An 18,225-nucleotide genomic window follows, 5' to 3' on the forward strand; every position below is an offset into this window, starting at 1 on the left:
TCCAAAATCCTCTATAACCTCAGATTAGTTAGTATTTTATTGCTGGCTGATAGTAGCCAAAGAGTATCGCTGAAACAACATCTAATGTGGCATCACAACTGTATAAAATGAAGAAAGTATTTAATGCAAAATTCTATAAATTAATTAATAAATATAATAATGAATATTTACAGAAATGCGTAGGTAGCCTATTGCAAAGGAAAAGAAAACCAGCTTAACTATACACCTTACGGCATTACTTTTGAAAAGAATGTAAATAAAAGAAGTTATTCACTAGAGTACTTTTGCAAATGTTTAGAATTGTCCTTGATTACTTGAGTCGTTTTTTTCCCTGAACTCGTTTTTGTTAAGCAATTACAAATCAGCAATGAACGTACACTCATGTAAATTTAGACGCTTCTGCTGCAGAAAGAAATGCCCATGACTTTTTGAAATATTATATAGTTGAAGTAGTGTATGTGCGTACTACTTGAAGTTCCCACAGATCTATTTAGTGTGTTCACACTGAATATATATTTGAGAAATAAAATTCAAATCTTTGTGAAACTGTCCGAAGGAAAAAGCTATTTTTCTGCAGCTATGTGGGGAGTAATTTATGGACTTCCAGCTGGTCTCCAAAGGTTACTACCACAGGCAATTCAGACATGGTAGTTGAACAAGAACCTAATTAAGATACTACAGGTTGGTAGACGCATCAACATATGAAGATGCTTTCCTGTCTGGTGAGTGGAAATAGGACGATATTGCTGTTTGTTTCACAGGGTGTATGAGGCTGTCTAATTTGCCTCTTTACCCTCTTCTCTTTTGCCTTCTCAGCACGAATTGTGCGGAGCCGTCAGTGGTGTGAGATGGCTCCTTGCCTGGAGGGGGAGGTCTGCAGCCTCCTGTTCAACCGATCCGGCTGGACCTGCACCAGGGGCAGTGGTCGCATCAAGACTGTCACGGTAATTTACAAGACAGAACATATATAATAATATATAATATAATATATGCAACGTACAGAGTATCGTGTCCAAATTTTTATTGTAGGCAAATCCTCACGAATGCAGTGCATTCAGGTCAGACCCTAGACGGGGTCCAGGTTTCAATGTCTGCATGAACAGAGAATGACGGTAACCATTTCATTACAGTTCACTGTTGCACATTTCATTGCTCTGATGTATTAATGAAACAAATCAAAGAAAGCAAATTATTTGAATTTCAGTCTCTGAAATCAGCACACTGATGATAATGTGAAGACATTTTGGGAGAAGCATACACATTAGTATAAAATATTATGAATGTGGTGCAATCATCATTGGTTCTGTACTTTGGTACTTTGTTATTTGGTGTACAGCGAAAAAGAAGGATGTTTAAAAGCTGTATATTTAACTCAAATGGCCAATGGCATGTTAAATTGACAAAGTGCATGCATACTAAGCCATCAGTGGAAACTGAACTTCATCTTAATGCTTAATTTCCTAAACTAGAAACACAAAAATCCTACTAGAAATACCAAGAAGGCTAAATTATCATTGTAATTATTCTCTGCAGAAATTTCTATGTTCAGGTCTATTTACTTGTCTTGTGATTGTCTTTACTACTTTTTAATTCCATCTGTGTAGTTGTGGAGCCCGAGGAGACTAGCAAGTGTAAACAGTCTAATGCTAGTAGGGATCAACAATAGGCATCTGAAAAGAAAAACATCTGCTGTGAAATCACTTATTTTGGTGCAGCCACAACTGCAACATGCTTGGAAATTGTTACCAGTGTAGGACAATTCAGCATCAATTTTAAGCATCAATCTTCTGATCAATGTTGTTTTATTCAATAAGCAAACTGACTTATGTGGGCAATTACCCGAGGCTTTACCTTGAACATGTACTGTCAAATGTCTGACTAATGATGGCAAAATCTGGGCTCAAATACGAGCAGCTGATTAAATTTGCACAAACAAAAGACCAGATATGTTAGATATGAGTGTAGTGCTGAGTAAAATGATAATATCTGACAACACTTTGTGACCTCTCCCTGACTTTGAGAGAGATGTAAATGAATACAAAACATGCTGAATTTTTTAAGCCTTCAATATGGTGGCATCTGGTCCTCTGTAGGCTCCTCTCCCAGTGCAACATGCATCCAATGCCTCAGAGCTGCCAACGCTGCAGTGCTGACTGAGCACTGATTAACTATTATTTGATTCAGCAGTGAAACAATACACAATATGCACAAAGCCGTCATACCTTCAGTTCGAGATGAGGATTACCTTGATCTTTTAGTTTTTTCGTATCATTATAACAGAAGACTTATTACAAATCTGTTCAAAATGAAAAAAGCCTGTAAGATTGGCCGGCAATAGTCCCTCTCCATCCTCTCCAGGTGCTATAGTGCTACGGTTACCTAGTCAATGAGTCTCCATGGATACAGGTCTCACTGTTGCTGCCTGGTTCACGTTTTACCACTTGGCAATTTCACACTATGCCACTTTAAACTCAGTGGAAATGGAGGAGTCCTCTATGTTCTTTTATTACCAGATGACCAGATGATGGTGGGCAAGTTGAGTGATGCAGCGTTGATAGTTAATCACAAATTCATTGTTTTTCATTTTGAATTTTCTCCACTTTGTGTTTGTTTGTGCAGCCACTGGTTGCTCTTTTAAACTTCTATTTACTAAGGCATCACTTTAAGTTTATAATAACAACCGACTAAATCAGCATAGATAACTTGCTGCTGTATATCATCATTATCATCATTACCACTTTTGCTTCGACAGACTTGTTTCCTAATGTTTGGCTATTTACTCAGATACCGTGTCTCTTAACAGTCGAGTCATGTTTCTGGTCACCTGACATATGTAAGTTCAATATTTACTCTCATTTTAGCTCTGTTTTGGCTTCAACTCCTGAGGGAACTTTTTCTTTCTTCATCTGCAAATGCTGCACTATGTTCCCCACACAGCTGTTAGCTTTATCCGCCTGCTGTGTCGTGCTGGGCAGGTACTGTGCACTTACTTTATCGATTGCCACTGAGAAAACACAACAAGCTATATTTGTTGTTTGTCATTATGGAGGCCCCTTTCACATAGACATGTCATGGAATCAATTATCAATTTAAACCTATTGATTATAGCTGTTTTTAACAAAAGTTATTTCTCCTTTCTGGAATATTTTCCCATTCCTGCTGCAGAACTCAGCAGTGTCTCTGCACAGAATCGGTGTATGAGTTTCAGGTTGCATTTCTGGTTACAGTGCTGCAGTGTGCTGAGTATTTTACATTACAACAATTTTCCAAAATAGACACAAATGGGCTGTATTTATGTAGTGTGTGAGTTTTCATGTGCAATGCCGCCTGAGGACTCAAAGGTCACACATGTTCAGCAGTGGCTTTGGAGATTTCCCCCGAGTCCCTGAATCTTTTCACAATATGATGAACTATAAAAGACCTAAAACCAAAGGTTCAGTAACTGACCTTGCTTTAGGTTGTCACTCTCACCTCAAATCCAAAAGGCGCCATCAGAGAACTGCATCAGGTAATTTATTTTAGTAATTAACTGTTAATGGTGGAATCGTCCAGATTGGTGTTACTTGAATATTCCTGAACCTTTTTGTTTTATTTTGTCCAAATCTTTATTCAGTTGCAGGTACTAAACTCTATATTTTATTTTGAATACAATTCAGTTAGTGAAAACCTTGAAACTAAACTTGGTCTGATATCACCAATGGCTACTGTATCATGACTAATATGACTAATATTAGCGACCTTTAGACAGATGATAGGTGGCTGACATTAATGAGTCATCTGGCTGACTTTATGACTCTTCTGAATCTGTGCCTACACAGTTTTGTTTAATGTTTAGACACACTGATACCAGATTTTAAGACTAATACCCAAGTACAAAATTCAATAATACTCCACTGGTCAAGTCGCTTTTGTCAACATAATCACGTGAAACTGATCAATAAAGGTTAAGGATAAGCCTTCAAAAGCGTAGCAGCTGTGAAGGGACCAAATCTGTTCTAACAGCTGCAAATACACAGCTATCTGCCTCAGGTATGAATATGCCAACAAAGAGATAGAGACTAAAAGAAGCAGGGGAGGTAACTCACAGAGACAGAGCAAGTGAAACAGCATAATAGAGCATGTTGATGTCAGCAAGAAATGACAAGATGGACCGAGTAGGAGAGACTGTTGTCCTCATCATCAGGTACATAAGGCTAAAGGTCAACCTGTGTCTGGGTCTGTTGAGCTTCACTCTCTTTCTTTCATCTCTCTCACATGCTGTCTCTTTACGTCTCTCGCTCCTCCGCCTCCTCCGTCCAGCAGCCCTGGGCAGCTGCGACAAATTTCACGCACGCATTCCCAACGTGCTGTAATCTAATCTGACAGCACACTTAGGTTAGTGTTTTGCTTTTGTACATACATTTGCAAAAATGCAGATTATGTGTCTAACCACAATAGTCTCTATAAGCTGCTGCTGAAGAGAGCTTTACTGCAGAAGTTAATCACAAGTGATGCTGTTTTTTTAAGGGAAGCATAGACAGTGAGGATTTAAGAGTATTTGTTGTAACATCTGAAAGGAAACAAAACACATTCGGGAAGATAAATGAGAAAATGAGAAATCTATAAAGAGGATTGATCAAGCCAGATCGTGGATAGAGGGATGTAGATAGAGAGGATGAGGATAGAGGACCAGGCTGCCACTCGGCCACCGGCCAAACTCTGTCTGTGCACATCTGTGTGCAAATATCTGTGAGAAAGAGAGTGGGAGTTTTAATTGTGAGAAAATCTGTCTTCACATTCACATAATTATATTACGTACTGGCAATCAGTGTAACAATGTGGGTTTCTGAAAGAAGATAATGGGCCACAGTCATTGTTCATGTCGTGGAGTACATGTTTCAAGTACAAAAGGTGGAGCTGAGGGTTGCTATAAAGCGAATATACTGGTTTAGGGTTTGTGCTGTAGCATGACAAATATAAATCCAATAGGCACTTGGTTATAAAGTCATTTTTAATGCCTTATCAAATCTATTGAAGTTGCGTATTTTGTAATTTGAAAATGACTTGAAGATGCAGTCTGACTGATGATTTGATCTGAGTGGGCTGAAACACGTTCTTGCTGCAGCCCAATTAATGTTCAAAACCTGTAGCTACATCTGGAAAATGAGACGAGAAGCAGAAGTTCTGAAACGTTGATTAAATGAATCTAAAAAATGCTGTTTCCAAGTGATGTTTACACCTTGTTCAAATCATGTGTCATGTTTAAAAATGTACATGTGATAGTGACAGCATAATAATATCGCGTCCTGTTGTTTTAGACGGGAAATATATGTTTACAACAACGTTCCTCAATTGAACATCTGTTGTGAATCCAAAAACATAATTATGTGTCTTCCTCTAGGGAACAGCTCTGATGTTGTAATTTCAGATGTAGCATGTTTTATGTTTGTTCATCTTTTTGGTCAGTATCAGTCCTGGTTGCCATGTTGGAATGGCTCAACCAGCGAAAACCAAATCCTGCAGGAATTAATAAAAGTGGAGCAATCCTGGGTGGAGCTCTGAGATGTTGATCTGTTCGTCCATCACTTTGGTCCATTTTAAGACATGTCAACAACTACGAACCAGATTAGTACGTTTGGTTTGGACATTTATGGCCCATAGTGGATGCCTCTTGATGTGAATCTTTGATTTTAGTGGTTCAGTAACATTTCGTCTAGTACCACTTCTAAACTAACTCTGCCTAATTTTAAAAGCTAATGGCAGAGATTTAATAAAAAAATTGCTGTGGTCCTTATTGAATAAATCCTGTTTTGTTGTTCGGTCCTCGTGCTGTGGTTAGGATATAATCTGAATAAGAAATATTAAACTCTAAAAGGTAATTTCTCTGAGCACATTTATTCTCCTCAGATTGAGCTCTCTTTGCATTTTGGACGTTTGATAAATTCACTGTGAGACCAAAAATAATCCATTAGAAATTCATGTCTTCTTTTCAAAGCAGTATTATAGTCAAACAGACTGAATGACTTTTAATTGCCGCCTGAAAACATCAAATTCCAATGGCAAGATTCATTAAAAGGGTTTTAATTGTTAAAAAATTTAAACTTAGGTGGATTGTGGGTAATAGAGGGTTAATTATAGAATATTAATGTGAAGCAAAAGAATCAGTCAGTTCACTTCATTGCATACTCAAGATCAGCCAGTGCTGCAATAAAAATCAACTTCATATATTGAGAAAGTAATATTCCCCTGCACCTGCAACTCTTTTAGAGCCCCCTCAGCCTCCTCCTCGCTGCTCGCCCTCCTGTGTGTGCAGCTCACGGTGGCACTGCCAGGTCACACACTCCAGCCTAACCTGCTAATGGAGTTTGAATATGCAGTCCACTCTCCACTGCCAGCTAGCCATTAATATGAATCACTCTCTGGAGGCCCCCCCAAACAAGCTGGCAATTTGTCTTCACTAGTGAGCTGAAAGGTCTACATATGATATTCTCCGAGGTGGAAAGTGCAATTCAGGAGGGGTGGGGTGGGGCGTTATGAGGTTGGTTTCATACACTAAGAGAGAGGGTGTGGATGTAAATTGCTAGGTTACACAAGAGCACATCCGTGTGCTGGATGTGTATGAATGTATGGAAGGTGAAAATGGCCTTCAGGTGGAAAATCGACAAAACAGACCGAAAGACTTTAGGACTTCTGGATTTTAGGCAAGCAAGAGGATTGTGAGATTGCATCACTTGCTCTCTGTTTGGTAAGAGCTGTGTTGAGAGCGCTACTGAGCTCCATTATCAGCCTTTGCTAATGAAGTGCAGGCTCCAATTGAAACCTTGCCTATCAGAAAGGCTCATTCAGTGCAGGATAAGACCAGACTATTTTCTCCAAAATAATACATTCAGAGCTTACTTCATAGAGTAAGAGAAGCTTAAATTATAAAATGTAGGTACTTGAAACCCTGATTGGATCATATTCAGACTGCAGTTTCATGTGCACTCCATCCCTCAGACAATACTCTGCAGTAACTAGGAAAAAAAACTTCCTACACCCACACAACAAATGCCACTGCTCAGCTAGTGTGTGGCCTGGAGAGAAACAGACCAGTTGCAGCTAGGCGTTTTTGCCAAATGAAGGAGAGTTGCAAAGTGAACAGCACAAACACACAAACACACACACACACGCACGACCTAGTAGGTCAGAGAGACTTGCATCACGTCTTTTAGCATTTTCCTTTTTTCTGCTCTGGTGGCCCTCCTCCAGCTATGTGCTCTTTGTTCCAGCATAAGCCAGAACAAAAAACTAGTGGAGTGTGTGTAGTCCTGCCAGTGTTGCTGTAAACATGAAGACATCATAGCCAGTTAGCTCTGCATGCTTTTTGAAAGGATGCCATATGACACAGAATCCTATTTGCATGAGCAAAAAAAAAAAAGTAAAAGGTGTACTTTTTTGAGAAATGGTGAAAAAAGAAAGCCAGAGTATGAACAGAATATGCTCAGATGCAATGCTCAAAGGGCAAAAAAAAGCAGAAAAACTGGCTTTATGGCACCACATGAATATAAATGTTCCTGTCCAGTTACGGAGGTGTTAGGAAATGTTCACCTCTTATGAAAGAAGTGAGAAAATTGCATGCACAGATGATGTTCTGTAGTTCCACACTGCCGTTATGTAACACTTTCTGGCACCTCAATTATAAAGGCTTCAATGTCTACGTTATGAACGATCAGGCAGCCAAGTCATGTGTCGCCATGGTCACTGCCGTGCTGGCAGTCCATGTGACCAGAGACAGACTTCTAATGAGCTCACTTCTCAAAGGCAACACACCACACGCTCAGGCTCTGCCACCAACACAGCCGCTTCTTGAAATGAATTGTTGATTAGTTGGTGAGGTTGGAGGAGTCGTGGAAGAGATGAAAATACCTCTGGTTGGCTTGGTTACATTAATGTGAAGGGATCGGAAATTATCTGGTGACTGAGAAAGAAGAATAAACAGAAAGCAATAAGGCTTAAAACTGAGTCCCAGGTGCACTGCCAAAAATATCATAGCATGTCATCTATCTCAAATGTGTGCGTCTCATCGTCGAATAAATATTTTGACTTGATACAGTTTCCACAAGCGAGCTATTTTTATATTTCTCTTCCTATAAACAAATCCCATGAAAAGAGCCCAAATAATGCACAGACAAAGTATTTCTCTCTGTGTGCGTTGTGCAGCCTCATTGTTCAAAAACTGTTAGAAACACGTCAGATAGTCACACTGGGTGACATGTGCCTTCTTTACTAAAAACTGTAGTTCATTTTGACACAATCCCACATACAGTACAATGTCCTGCTGATGTAAATATGGCTAGAACAACTTAATTTCTCTGCTGTTTTATGAATTTGGTGCAGAATGGGGAAGTCAAAGTAACAAAGAGATTGTACATCATCAGGTTTTAGTCTGTTCATTAGCACATATTCTTCTCGTAGCGTATGGTCTAATGAAAATAAGGAAAATGTGCTTAAACTTTAAGAAATCTTCAATCATCATACATAATATGCAATCAAGGATGTTTGAGAAAAATGCAGTAACTGTCACAGAGAGTCCATGAAGTAATATTTTGTGGAGTGGTTTAGTAAAGTAGGTTTATACTGAAGTTGCATGACTAATTTCCTCCTTTTTCAACATGCTACTATAATAAAACAGATACAAACACTCACACGATTCCTATACATATTTCTTAGTTGCTGCTGATGCAACACAACCAGTTCACAACAACAAAACATTAGTCAACCAGAAGAACCTTTTCTCTACTGATTTATTATCTTAAAAGCTGCTGTATTTCTGAAAAAATGTTATGTAGGTTATATTTAAACCCAGTGATATATGTATATATGAATCCAAAATCAACCAATCCCCATCTAACCAGCTCATGCCCGTTAGAATAACATCTGTTTTCAGCCTAATTTACAGTTTTGTTAGCTGTTTGTGACTTTACCTTTTCTGCGTTTGAGTTTTTTTAGGTTAGGTTATATAAATGATTGCTTCTTAGTCTCTTAAGTAAACTTGTCCCTGTCACAGGGCTGCTTTCTGAATCTCATGCAAACAGATCTGTATTCTCAGAAGGATTGTCATCTTTAGATTAAGCTGGTCTATGATGGTGAAATCACTTTCATTAGGAGCCGTGGTGCTGTGACCAGCAGCATTCATTTAGTTTAAATAAAATGCATAATGAAAGAAGTAAAGTAGGTTATTCTTGAATAGCAACACTTTGCACTGAAGACTCTGAAGGATATATACACTAAAAATGTGCCCTGAGTAAAAGGATGTGTTATAAATGGTCTTGTGTCTAACACAGCAGAGAAATATTAGCGAGGAAATCAGGACTGGAAGTCATTAGAGAAATGTATGCATCTACAAAATGCATTGAAAAACCAGGCCAGAGCATTTTTCAACTATTAGATATGTATGCCGCACGCCGTGTCTTTGAGTGCTCGGCTGGGTTTGAGTTTCATTTGCAGTGGAAATTATTAAATTTTGTGTATCAGCAAGTAAATTCCAACATTTGTGCATCAGTAATTGAATCTATTTGAGCAATGTTTGGTTAAAATAGACAAACACGTGAAAGTTTTACTTTTTTCAGAGGTTTTTGCGGCAGTATGTGCCATGAGACGTGCACGTCTGCAGTAACAAACTATTATTTTTAATTGTCCATCTACTGTCTTGATTTCTGCGACCATTCCCTCTTTGAATGCTTTTTTATGTTTTGTGATTTACTGGCTCACCTCCAGGCTTTTGTATACATTCCTGTTTGTGAGCTGACAGAAGCCTTGTCATATTTTATCCGACAGCCTCTCTCTGGATACTCAGGGATAACATACTTTACATTGGCTCCTTTGCCTTTGGATGTACAGTTAGCAAATGACTGACGTTCAAACAGCACGCATTTCCCTGCCAAACATGCACAGAGCACACAGAGGTTACGTTTGATACGTAAATATACTCTTCATTTCAGTTTCATTTACAGATCTACTATTTATCAAGCAGAGAAGAAAAATGCACTCCTTAGGCTTCAGCTCATCTGTTTGTCGGATGCTGTGGCATAATCATCAGTCTTGAGGAGATAGTGTGTTGACTGATGCGGAAAATATATTGAAAGATGTTAGATTGATAGGGATGAAAATGGGTGAACCAAGCCCACCTTTCTCTTTTCTACTTCTGTCATCCTAGGTGTCGTATTATTGAACATGCATAGTGCAGGAAGTGTCATGATTACATTTACAGCACCTAATATTTCCTTTGGTATTCATTCACAGGGAGCATAACAGCAACACATTGTTTTTTGTTTTTGCTTCCTCTGATTCTGTCAACATCTATTAACACAGTTCTTTTTTCACTTTGCCTTTGTTAGGCACTTGTTGCCCCCTCTGTTGTCTGCCCGAGACGGAGAATGAATGGTCCCTTCTGCTGTCACTTTCAGCACACGTTACACTGCTCCCCTATTTGAAGTTCTGTCATTGCCAGGCTTTGAACTGCCATTTGTGTTTTACCCTGCACACTGCTTGTCTGGTATGAAATAGTCAAAGCCAAAGGCCACATTTGAACACAGAGTTTTTATTTTATTTTATATAAGTAATGCACAAAGTCTGTCCACAGACTGGACACATTAAAGCATGCTCAGCAACATCCTATTTTAAAGCTCTGGTGCCTTTGTTGGCCTTCGAATCTTGTGTTTATGCACTCTTAATAAATTGCTTAGTGCTGCTAATGATGCAGTCACCTACAATCTGTTATTTTTGTCAAATTTAAGATGCAGCAGCCCCCCCCCGACAGAAACATAACCCAATGTGTTTCCAGTGATATAAAGCAGAGACAGCACCTGCAATTATTCAAATACTGTACTTTAGTAGCACACGGTATAATTTTGAAGTGTTTGCAAAAGTGTTTTATTTGTTTTTTTATTTTCAATTTTGTGTTACTGTATAATATATCACACTTCTCAGGGTCAGGACTATTTTCAGAGGCAGACTAATACAAATTTATTGATTTGGATAAGTGCCAAATTATATTCCACTGAGTGGTCCATTAGGCAATATAAATAAAATTTCCTTGACTCTATCATATATTCTTTTAACTTCACAACATTTATTCTATCACCATAAATGCTTGATGGTTAAGATTTTATAAACAGATGTAGCACTTGTTTTTTTTAACCACAGACTGAACTTCACTTCACACATCATGTATAACAATAAAAAAAAAAATGCAATCTATTGTGGAAAAGATTGTAGATTGTATATTCGTTTTACTTTCCTAACTTCTGCTTTGAATAAATGTCTGCATGTAACCAGGCTCTTTCTTTCTTGCTTTTATCGATCACAATGAACATTCATTTACATGATTGTTTTGATGTAGAGCATTGCAGACTTCAAACGAATCTGCAAATTAACAAGTTTAACATGCAGCTGTAATGTAACATTTATAAAATATTAATGCACAATTAATGTTCACTGTAATAATTATACAGCTAAAGCTAATTTCAGGAGTCTGATTTTCATGCCATACAGATTTAAATGGAAACTAATGTCTTCTTGGGACTGATGCTTTAGAAGCAGAAACTGCATGTGATTTGTTGTTAAAGCTGTACTGCATCAAATATTTACTATTGTCAGTGGATCAAATGACAGGGGTTACTCATAGTGGCAAACTCACTGAGATTTGTTCCCCAACGTCAGGGATAGCTCTGCGTCTGATGCTCTGATGCTTTTAGACATCAGGTTCAAACCCTGGGCATGAAGCTCACTCTGGAAGCTTCATACCCGGTCTTCAGTGCGTTATATCGCTGCTTGTTAGCCTAATAAAACAGCAGCTTGCTGGCTGGTAATGACTGGGGCATCTATGTATGAGTCTCCAGTTGATGAAACCAACCAAGTCTGGTGTCCACTTGTTAAGAGAGACCTTGGGGGAAGATTTTTAGTTGCTGCACTTACAACACAGCGCCTGTTTCCGTAATGACTGGGTGGGCTGCTGGTGAGAATTTTGCAGTCTCTGCTTTGTTTTCCCTTGAGCACTAAGCAAACAAGCTGTCTGCTGTACCTGCAGTGGTTTTCCCTCTCAGCTACATTTCTCAGAGTTGTAAAGCTACCTTGGCTGAGGATTTTATTTGTGTAATGTGAGGCATACTGTATCTTAAAAATACTTTGATCTTAAAATATGCTGTGTTGATGATAAGGAAAGAAGTTAATTGAATCCCTTAATATTTTTGCCAATCTCCACTGGCACGCACTCAAAGATCCAAGCTGCACACCTCATTTGAACTGTGAAACTTTATCATTTATGCACAGTGCTCAGTGTTTATAAATGATGATGATGCGAATGCACACCAAGCTCAGAGGCAAGGTCCAAATGTTTCAATTTCACCGCAACATAACCAATTAGCAAACAGCTTATTAGTGAGCTCCCCACATTCTCTGTCTCTCTCTCTCTTTCTCGATCGTTAACTGTGAATCTCACTCATCCCTCGTGCCAGGAGATGAATATGTCTTTGATGTCCTTGGATTCCTGTCGTGTAAACACCAGAGGTGGTGAGCACTGTTTACCGGTGTGTATGGCAGGCAAACACTCGGCTCCGTCTCTTGCACAGTTCGTCCCGTGGGGCCAAACTCACCTTGTTGTTACCCTTTTAATTAGTAGGAGCAGTTAATAGTGCCAGCCACTGCTGCCGCCTCAGCACTCTGCTCTGACTTCAAGAATCCCTCCGTTCGATAGTAAAGAGTTGGACTGTGACAGGGAGACGAGGGAGAGAGAAAGGGTTCTATTGTGGGAGCAGCTTGAGCGCATTCATGATGGTTTTTGGAGAGAAATCAAACAACATGCTATTTTCTTTGAAGGAACCTTTGGGCAGGTGTATCAATAACTCCCTTCTCTTTTTCCCTTGTACATTTGAAGAGATAACAAGGTCTCTGGGTTCCTCGTGCACATTTCTCTCAGCCCGTTTCACCCCTTCCACATTTCCTCTCCCTCGAAAAATGAATGTAATCAAAAAGCTAAGGGTTTGTTCTGCAGATTCTATTGTGCCCTTATAAGCTTTTATCCCCTCCAACCGCTCGCCCCCACTCCATGCTCATTTCTTCTCTTGTTTTGATTTAAAGATGCAGTGGGAGTACTTAGCATTTAGATGACATGCTGCTGGAGAGCTGTGATGGATCAGCGGCTTTCAGAGGACTGAATTTCTTCGACAGCACCACGGCTGGTCGGCTGGTCAGACAGACAGAGCGACAGATCGCGGGACGTCAGGCAGGGCAGGAATACCAAGTCGGTCTTGGTGCTGCAGATAGGCTGGCACAGCCGAGATGGGAGATCATGCTGCTGGGAATGCCAATACACTGTCCAGACAGCCGTCTCGCCTTGACTCCTCTGATTGGCTAAACAGATCATTAGCTTCCTGATTATGATTAGCCGAGTCATTATCTACACAAAAGTGGCTCATTCACCAATATTAAGAAGGCAAGGGAGCTGTTTTCTCTCTCCGGTCAAGGGGAAAACAGAGTGTTTTCATGTGTTCTCCTAAAGATGAATAAGGCCGAGAAGTTGTTGTTCACTGAGAAACAAAGCAGAACGCTATTTATCACTCTGTCCAGTAACTAATGTGATCAAATTTTCTATCTGTGAATGAAATGAAAGGTCTCTTACTTGTTAATGAGGATGACAGCATGGCCATTACTTGCTTCTATTTTCTGGTCATAGAGAGAAGCAGCATTGTTAAAGGTCATAAAAGCTGGGAGAGAACAAAATAACCTTCATCTTTCTTTGTCTCGCCTTAGATATAATTGGAATACATACCATCTGTGCTTTTAAATGGACACATGCTGGTCTCAGTATATTGGCCTCGTCAAGGCCACTACACTGAAAGAAAGCTAAATAAAACTTTTTTGGACGCTGGCCCTTTGTTCCTCTGATGCTGACCTTCTACTTTTCTTTTCAGCCTTTGCCCAAGGAGCCATCGTAGGATGCAGAGAAAACCAGCAGTTATGTGAGTTTTTAATGATATGGTTTATTATCATTTGCACACTGAGTGCATAAGGCAAGGTTAAGGTCAGTGTGAAATACAAGCAATACAAATTTGGGATGTAATTCTGATTACTGTGTCTTGCAGAAACTAGAAATAACTTTTAAGGGAAACTTGATGAACAGCAGAATCCATGCCTCCATTTTCAGCTGAACAAAAGTTCAATGTAGTTCAGACCTGGGATGAATCAGCCATTAGTGTCTATTCATCATGTATTTTCCTGTACCACTTTCACCACTGAGTTAAAATAAAGATCATCCAGGACTTTGCAAAGACACAATGGAGTCCACAATTTTTCACGATGCAGACACTTTGATGAAAAGAGAAAAAAGAGAAATAAAAGGAGGTTATTGGAAGTTTAGAAATGCACATGGATGGAGGCTAAAAAGCCCCACTGTGGTTACATCAAAGAGAGAGGCTACTTCAAGTGTCTAGCTTTCATTTGTGCCAAAGGAAGAAAACAGTTTTTTTTTATAGAAAAATGTTTACGACAAAAGTGACGACTGAAAGAAGAAGCTGCATTGTCAAAGTTGCTCTCTAAGCGATGAGATGGTAAAGGTTCCTAGGAAATGGTTGCCTGCTTTAAATGGTTCCAAGTCGATTCCTCTAAATTTTATTTTTAAAGTTTCTCAGTCGAGAGAAGGTTAGACTTAGTCTACAGGTAGGTCAACTTCACTTCCTCAAACAGTTTACTTTTCTCTAAAAAACAAGGAAATCCACTAACGATTAAACAGAATTCTTCTCTCGAGAACATTGACTGAGTATCTGTGAAGCTTTTATATTCTGCAAAACCACAGGCGTTTGGAATCTGCATGCTTTATGTCTCCTAGCCAATGTTCTAAGATTGATTTTTCCTCTCCCAACCAAGAAAACAAAATGAATCACGCACAATTACCAAGGACAGGGAGAAAGGGGGAATTGGGGGCGTCATAAATATTTATTTGCCAGCCCTGGAAATTTGTGCAATTCTGTGTGGATTTGCCAACTCATATTTAAGTGTCTGAATGATTTATATGGGCAGTCCTCGGTGTCACATTTGTCCACTGTCACCCTGAATCATTTATGTATTAACATTTATGGATTTATCCATATGACATATTCATGGCAGAGTTCTATTATCATTCAAATGAGTTTCTTGACCAAAGGATTGGCTAAATTAAGTCATTAACTGCAGAATTTCACTGGAGGTGAAACCTATTCGATGTGCAAAGGAATATTTCAGTACAGACAAACGTCTTTTAAGTTTTTTTTGCCATCTGTTTTATTAATGGATGTTTGTCGTTCAGAAGTGCTTGTTACATTTTCAGCTGTTGTGGAACAAAGCTTGCACCATATATAGCAGCATCTGCGTCAAAAGTAGAAATGGCACTCCTGTGAACAGCAGCAAGTTAAAAAAATAATGACATCAAGGAAGAAAAATGTTTTCAGTTCTCTCACAGGCTGCACTAGTGATTGATTTTTAAACCTAATTTGCTTTTGAAGCCTCAATCAATGACCATCAGTAATGTGAAGGAGTCTCACCACCTTCTCTGAGTGAGCACCTCTTAAACTGTTCATCAGTTTCACTATTTCTTAGACAGAGTGAACAAAATAAATGGTCAAACATGCCAAAAGCTGAATTCTGCAGCTTGTTTTATAATAACGTCTAATGTACAATATACGCCAGTGGGGTTGTTGGGTTTTCTATATAATTCTGTATACAGCTATATTTTGTAAGGTCTTAAACCTTAAACGCTGTAAATGCCTGGAGATGAATTCTGTTGTGATTTGGCTTTATATAAATAAAACTAAATTGAATTTAATTTAATTGATGGAGCATAAAATGACTCATGTAAATTTAAAACACAGGAAATGTGTTAGTCTATTTGTAGCATCATAAGGGTTAAAAATAAACCTCATGTATGTATTTTATTTGGTTGATTATTATATTTTTGCTGCAAAAAAAAAAAGAAAAAAATTACACAGTACAGTTACAAGAGATGATGGTGAAGTGAAACTTGTCACTTATATTCGATTTTACAAGACATAAAAGTGATTCTTTGAGTCTCTGATAGGGGGTTTTAATAATTTGTATCTTATCCTTGTCTTTTCTTCCATTTCTCAACAGGTTTATTGACATCCATGCTACAAAAAGGAACTGAGGCTAATCACCACCCCCGAGCATCATATCCATTCACCAGGCTTGACCTTCAGTTTAAAAAAAATAAAATAAAAGATAACCCCAAGCCTCTCCAATCATCAGTAAAAGACTCTCCGCAGTCACGTCTGAGAACTCTGTGAAGTCTCAAGTGAGCAGCATGGTTCATCATTGGCATTGATTCTTCACTGCAGCCAAATTCATAGACACGTCATAGAACAAAATCCCTGTAAGGAACAGTTATGAACAGGGAACTGGAATATTCCTTGAAGTACCTAGTGTTTTTTTTGTTTGTTTGTTTGTTTGTTTGCCACAGTCTGGCCTGCAGAGGACAGCTCCTTCAAGATTTTTCACACCTTTGTGACTTGATTTAGACTTTGTCAAAAGGTCTTTGAAAAGTCAGTCCCTTCATCTTCTTTTCTGTTGCTACTATGAAACTGTCGAAGGTTAAATTCCAGCCAAGTTTCTTTAATGACAGCTCACTGCTACAGAGTTGGGACTTTACTGAGGCTGAGCCAGGCCATATTGTCCACTGGACTCTAGCCTTTTACAAACATTTCTCTCATTTGGTGGGGTGAACCTTTACAAGGCTGCAGCCTCCAGCATCTCTGTATACACACACAGGATTAACGATGTGAATAAACATGAAAGTCTTTTGGAATATTGCAAAAGAGAAACGACAGAGACAAGACAATAACTTATGTTTTTTATGTGGTGCCAATGTAGATTAGAAGAGTAGCTTTTGTCAATGAACCTCGCACATCTTGTACACACCACCGGAAGCATTTAGCATTTTGCAGATGTGGACCTCTGGCTTGTTTAAATGGTCTTTACTGTGTGTTTGTGTGTGTGTGTGTTTGAGGTTGGGGGTTTGCACATGTTTGCATGTGCCCATATGTGAATCTGTGTGTATGTGTGAGTGTGTGTGCACATCCAGAGATACACTGTGAAATAAGTCATATCCAATTACATTATTCATACTCTTGTATAGTTTTGGGGCACGCCCAAACCAGAGCTCACCATCTGGAAAAAAGAAATATTTGTGATTTTACAGATGTTGGATCTCATTTGAATCTTCATGAATGAATCTTAGGTTTGCCTTTTCTTTTCTTTGTTGTCCTTTCTTTAGTACATAGAGATATTTATATTGGGGAAAATATTAAAACTGGAGAAAGATCTACAGTATGTCACATAAGTTAAATTCTGTAATTAAAACCAATTCATGTGTGATTAAATGTATTTCAGACTCCTTGTCTAAACTGTTTGAATTGAATTCAACTGAAGATTTTAAAGGAGGAGGCACTTTTCTGAGAGAAGAACATGAAGACCAGTAAGATATTTCAAAAACACAGAATGAAATAAGACACAACAAGCTATGGTCTGCAAGTTAAATTAGCATCTCTCTCCAACAAATAATCTTCATCAAGATAGTGTTCATCATGTCATGTCCATCTTAATGTATACATTTGAGGATATGAAGAGAGCGTCCATTCTCTGGGGATAAGCAGTGCGTAGTTGTTGGGTCTCTGTATGTGTGTGTTTTCCAGGTCACTAGTGGTTTGTTTATTGTGTGTCTATTTCCACCTGATCCCATACCTTTGATTTCATGCTGCATTTATTTATCATCGCTTTGGTTTGCACTCACCATAAATAATTTGTCCCTTTGATTTGAATCACTGTCAGTGGAGTAACTGCTGCAGCATTTGATCTCCACGGGTCAGTAGCAGCTAGTCGCTTTAGTAAAATCTAAGAAAAGAACTGAAAAACAAATATAGGCCACCGTCTCTATGTGTACAGTGGTACACAAAAATCTCAAAACAGTAAGCATTCATCATTGCACGCTGTATCGTTGAACTAAGTTCTGCAAGTAGCATCTGTCACTACTCCAACTTTGTGTGACTGAAGGACTATCTAGAGCTCTAAGCTAAAGGAGAGTTCTTAAAATGACAGTACTATAAATGCCTTTTGTGATGTAGACATATAGAAATATTTGCTATTGAAAGAGAATGTGGTTTAAAACTAACATAACAGGCATATTTTCCCCAAACGTGACACTAAAACAACATCTGGGGCGAT

At 38.7% G+C, this 18,225-nt stretch overlaps 1 protein-coding gene across 1 annotated transcript in view; it reads left to right on the forward strand.

Annotated features, from left to right (window-relative positions):
* tafa5l (TAFA chemokine like family member 5, like) overlaps positions 1-17,368 on the forward strand; it is a 41,358-nt gene extending 23,990 nt beyond the window's left edge. The window contains exons 3-5 of the mRNA XM_026367112.1: positions 817-944; positions 13,929-13,976; positions 16,120-17,368. Coding sequence (XP_026222897.1) covers positions 817-944; positions 13,929-13,952 — 152 coding nt within the window. The 3' untranslated portion in view covers positions 13,953-13,976; positions 16,120-17,368. The remainder of the gene's footprint in view (positions 1-816; positions 945-13,928; positions 13,977-16,119) is intronic.
* Positions 17,369-18,225: the final 857 nt, after the last annotated feature.

Source organism: Anabas testudineus, chromosome 7, assembly GCF_900324465.2.
Source record: "Anabas testudineus chromosome 7, fAnaTes1.2, whole genome shotgun sequence".
Lineage (NCBI taxonomy): Eukaryota > Metazoa > Chordata > Actinopteri > Anabantiformes > Anabantidae > Anabas > Anabas testudineus.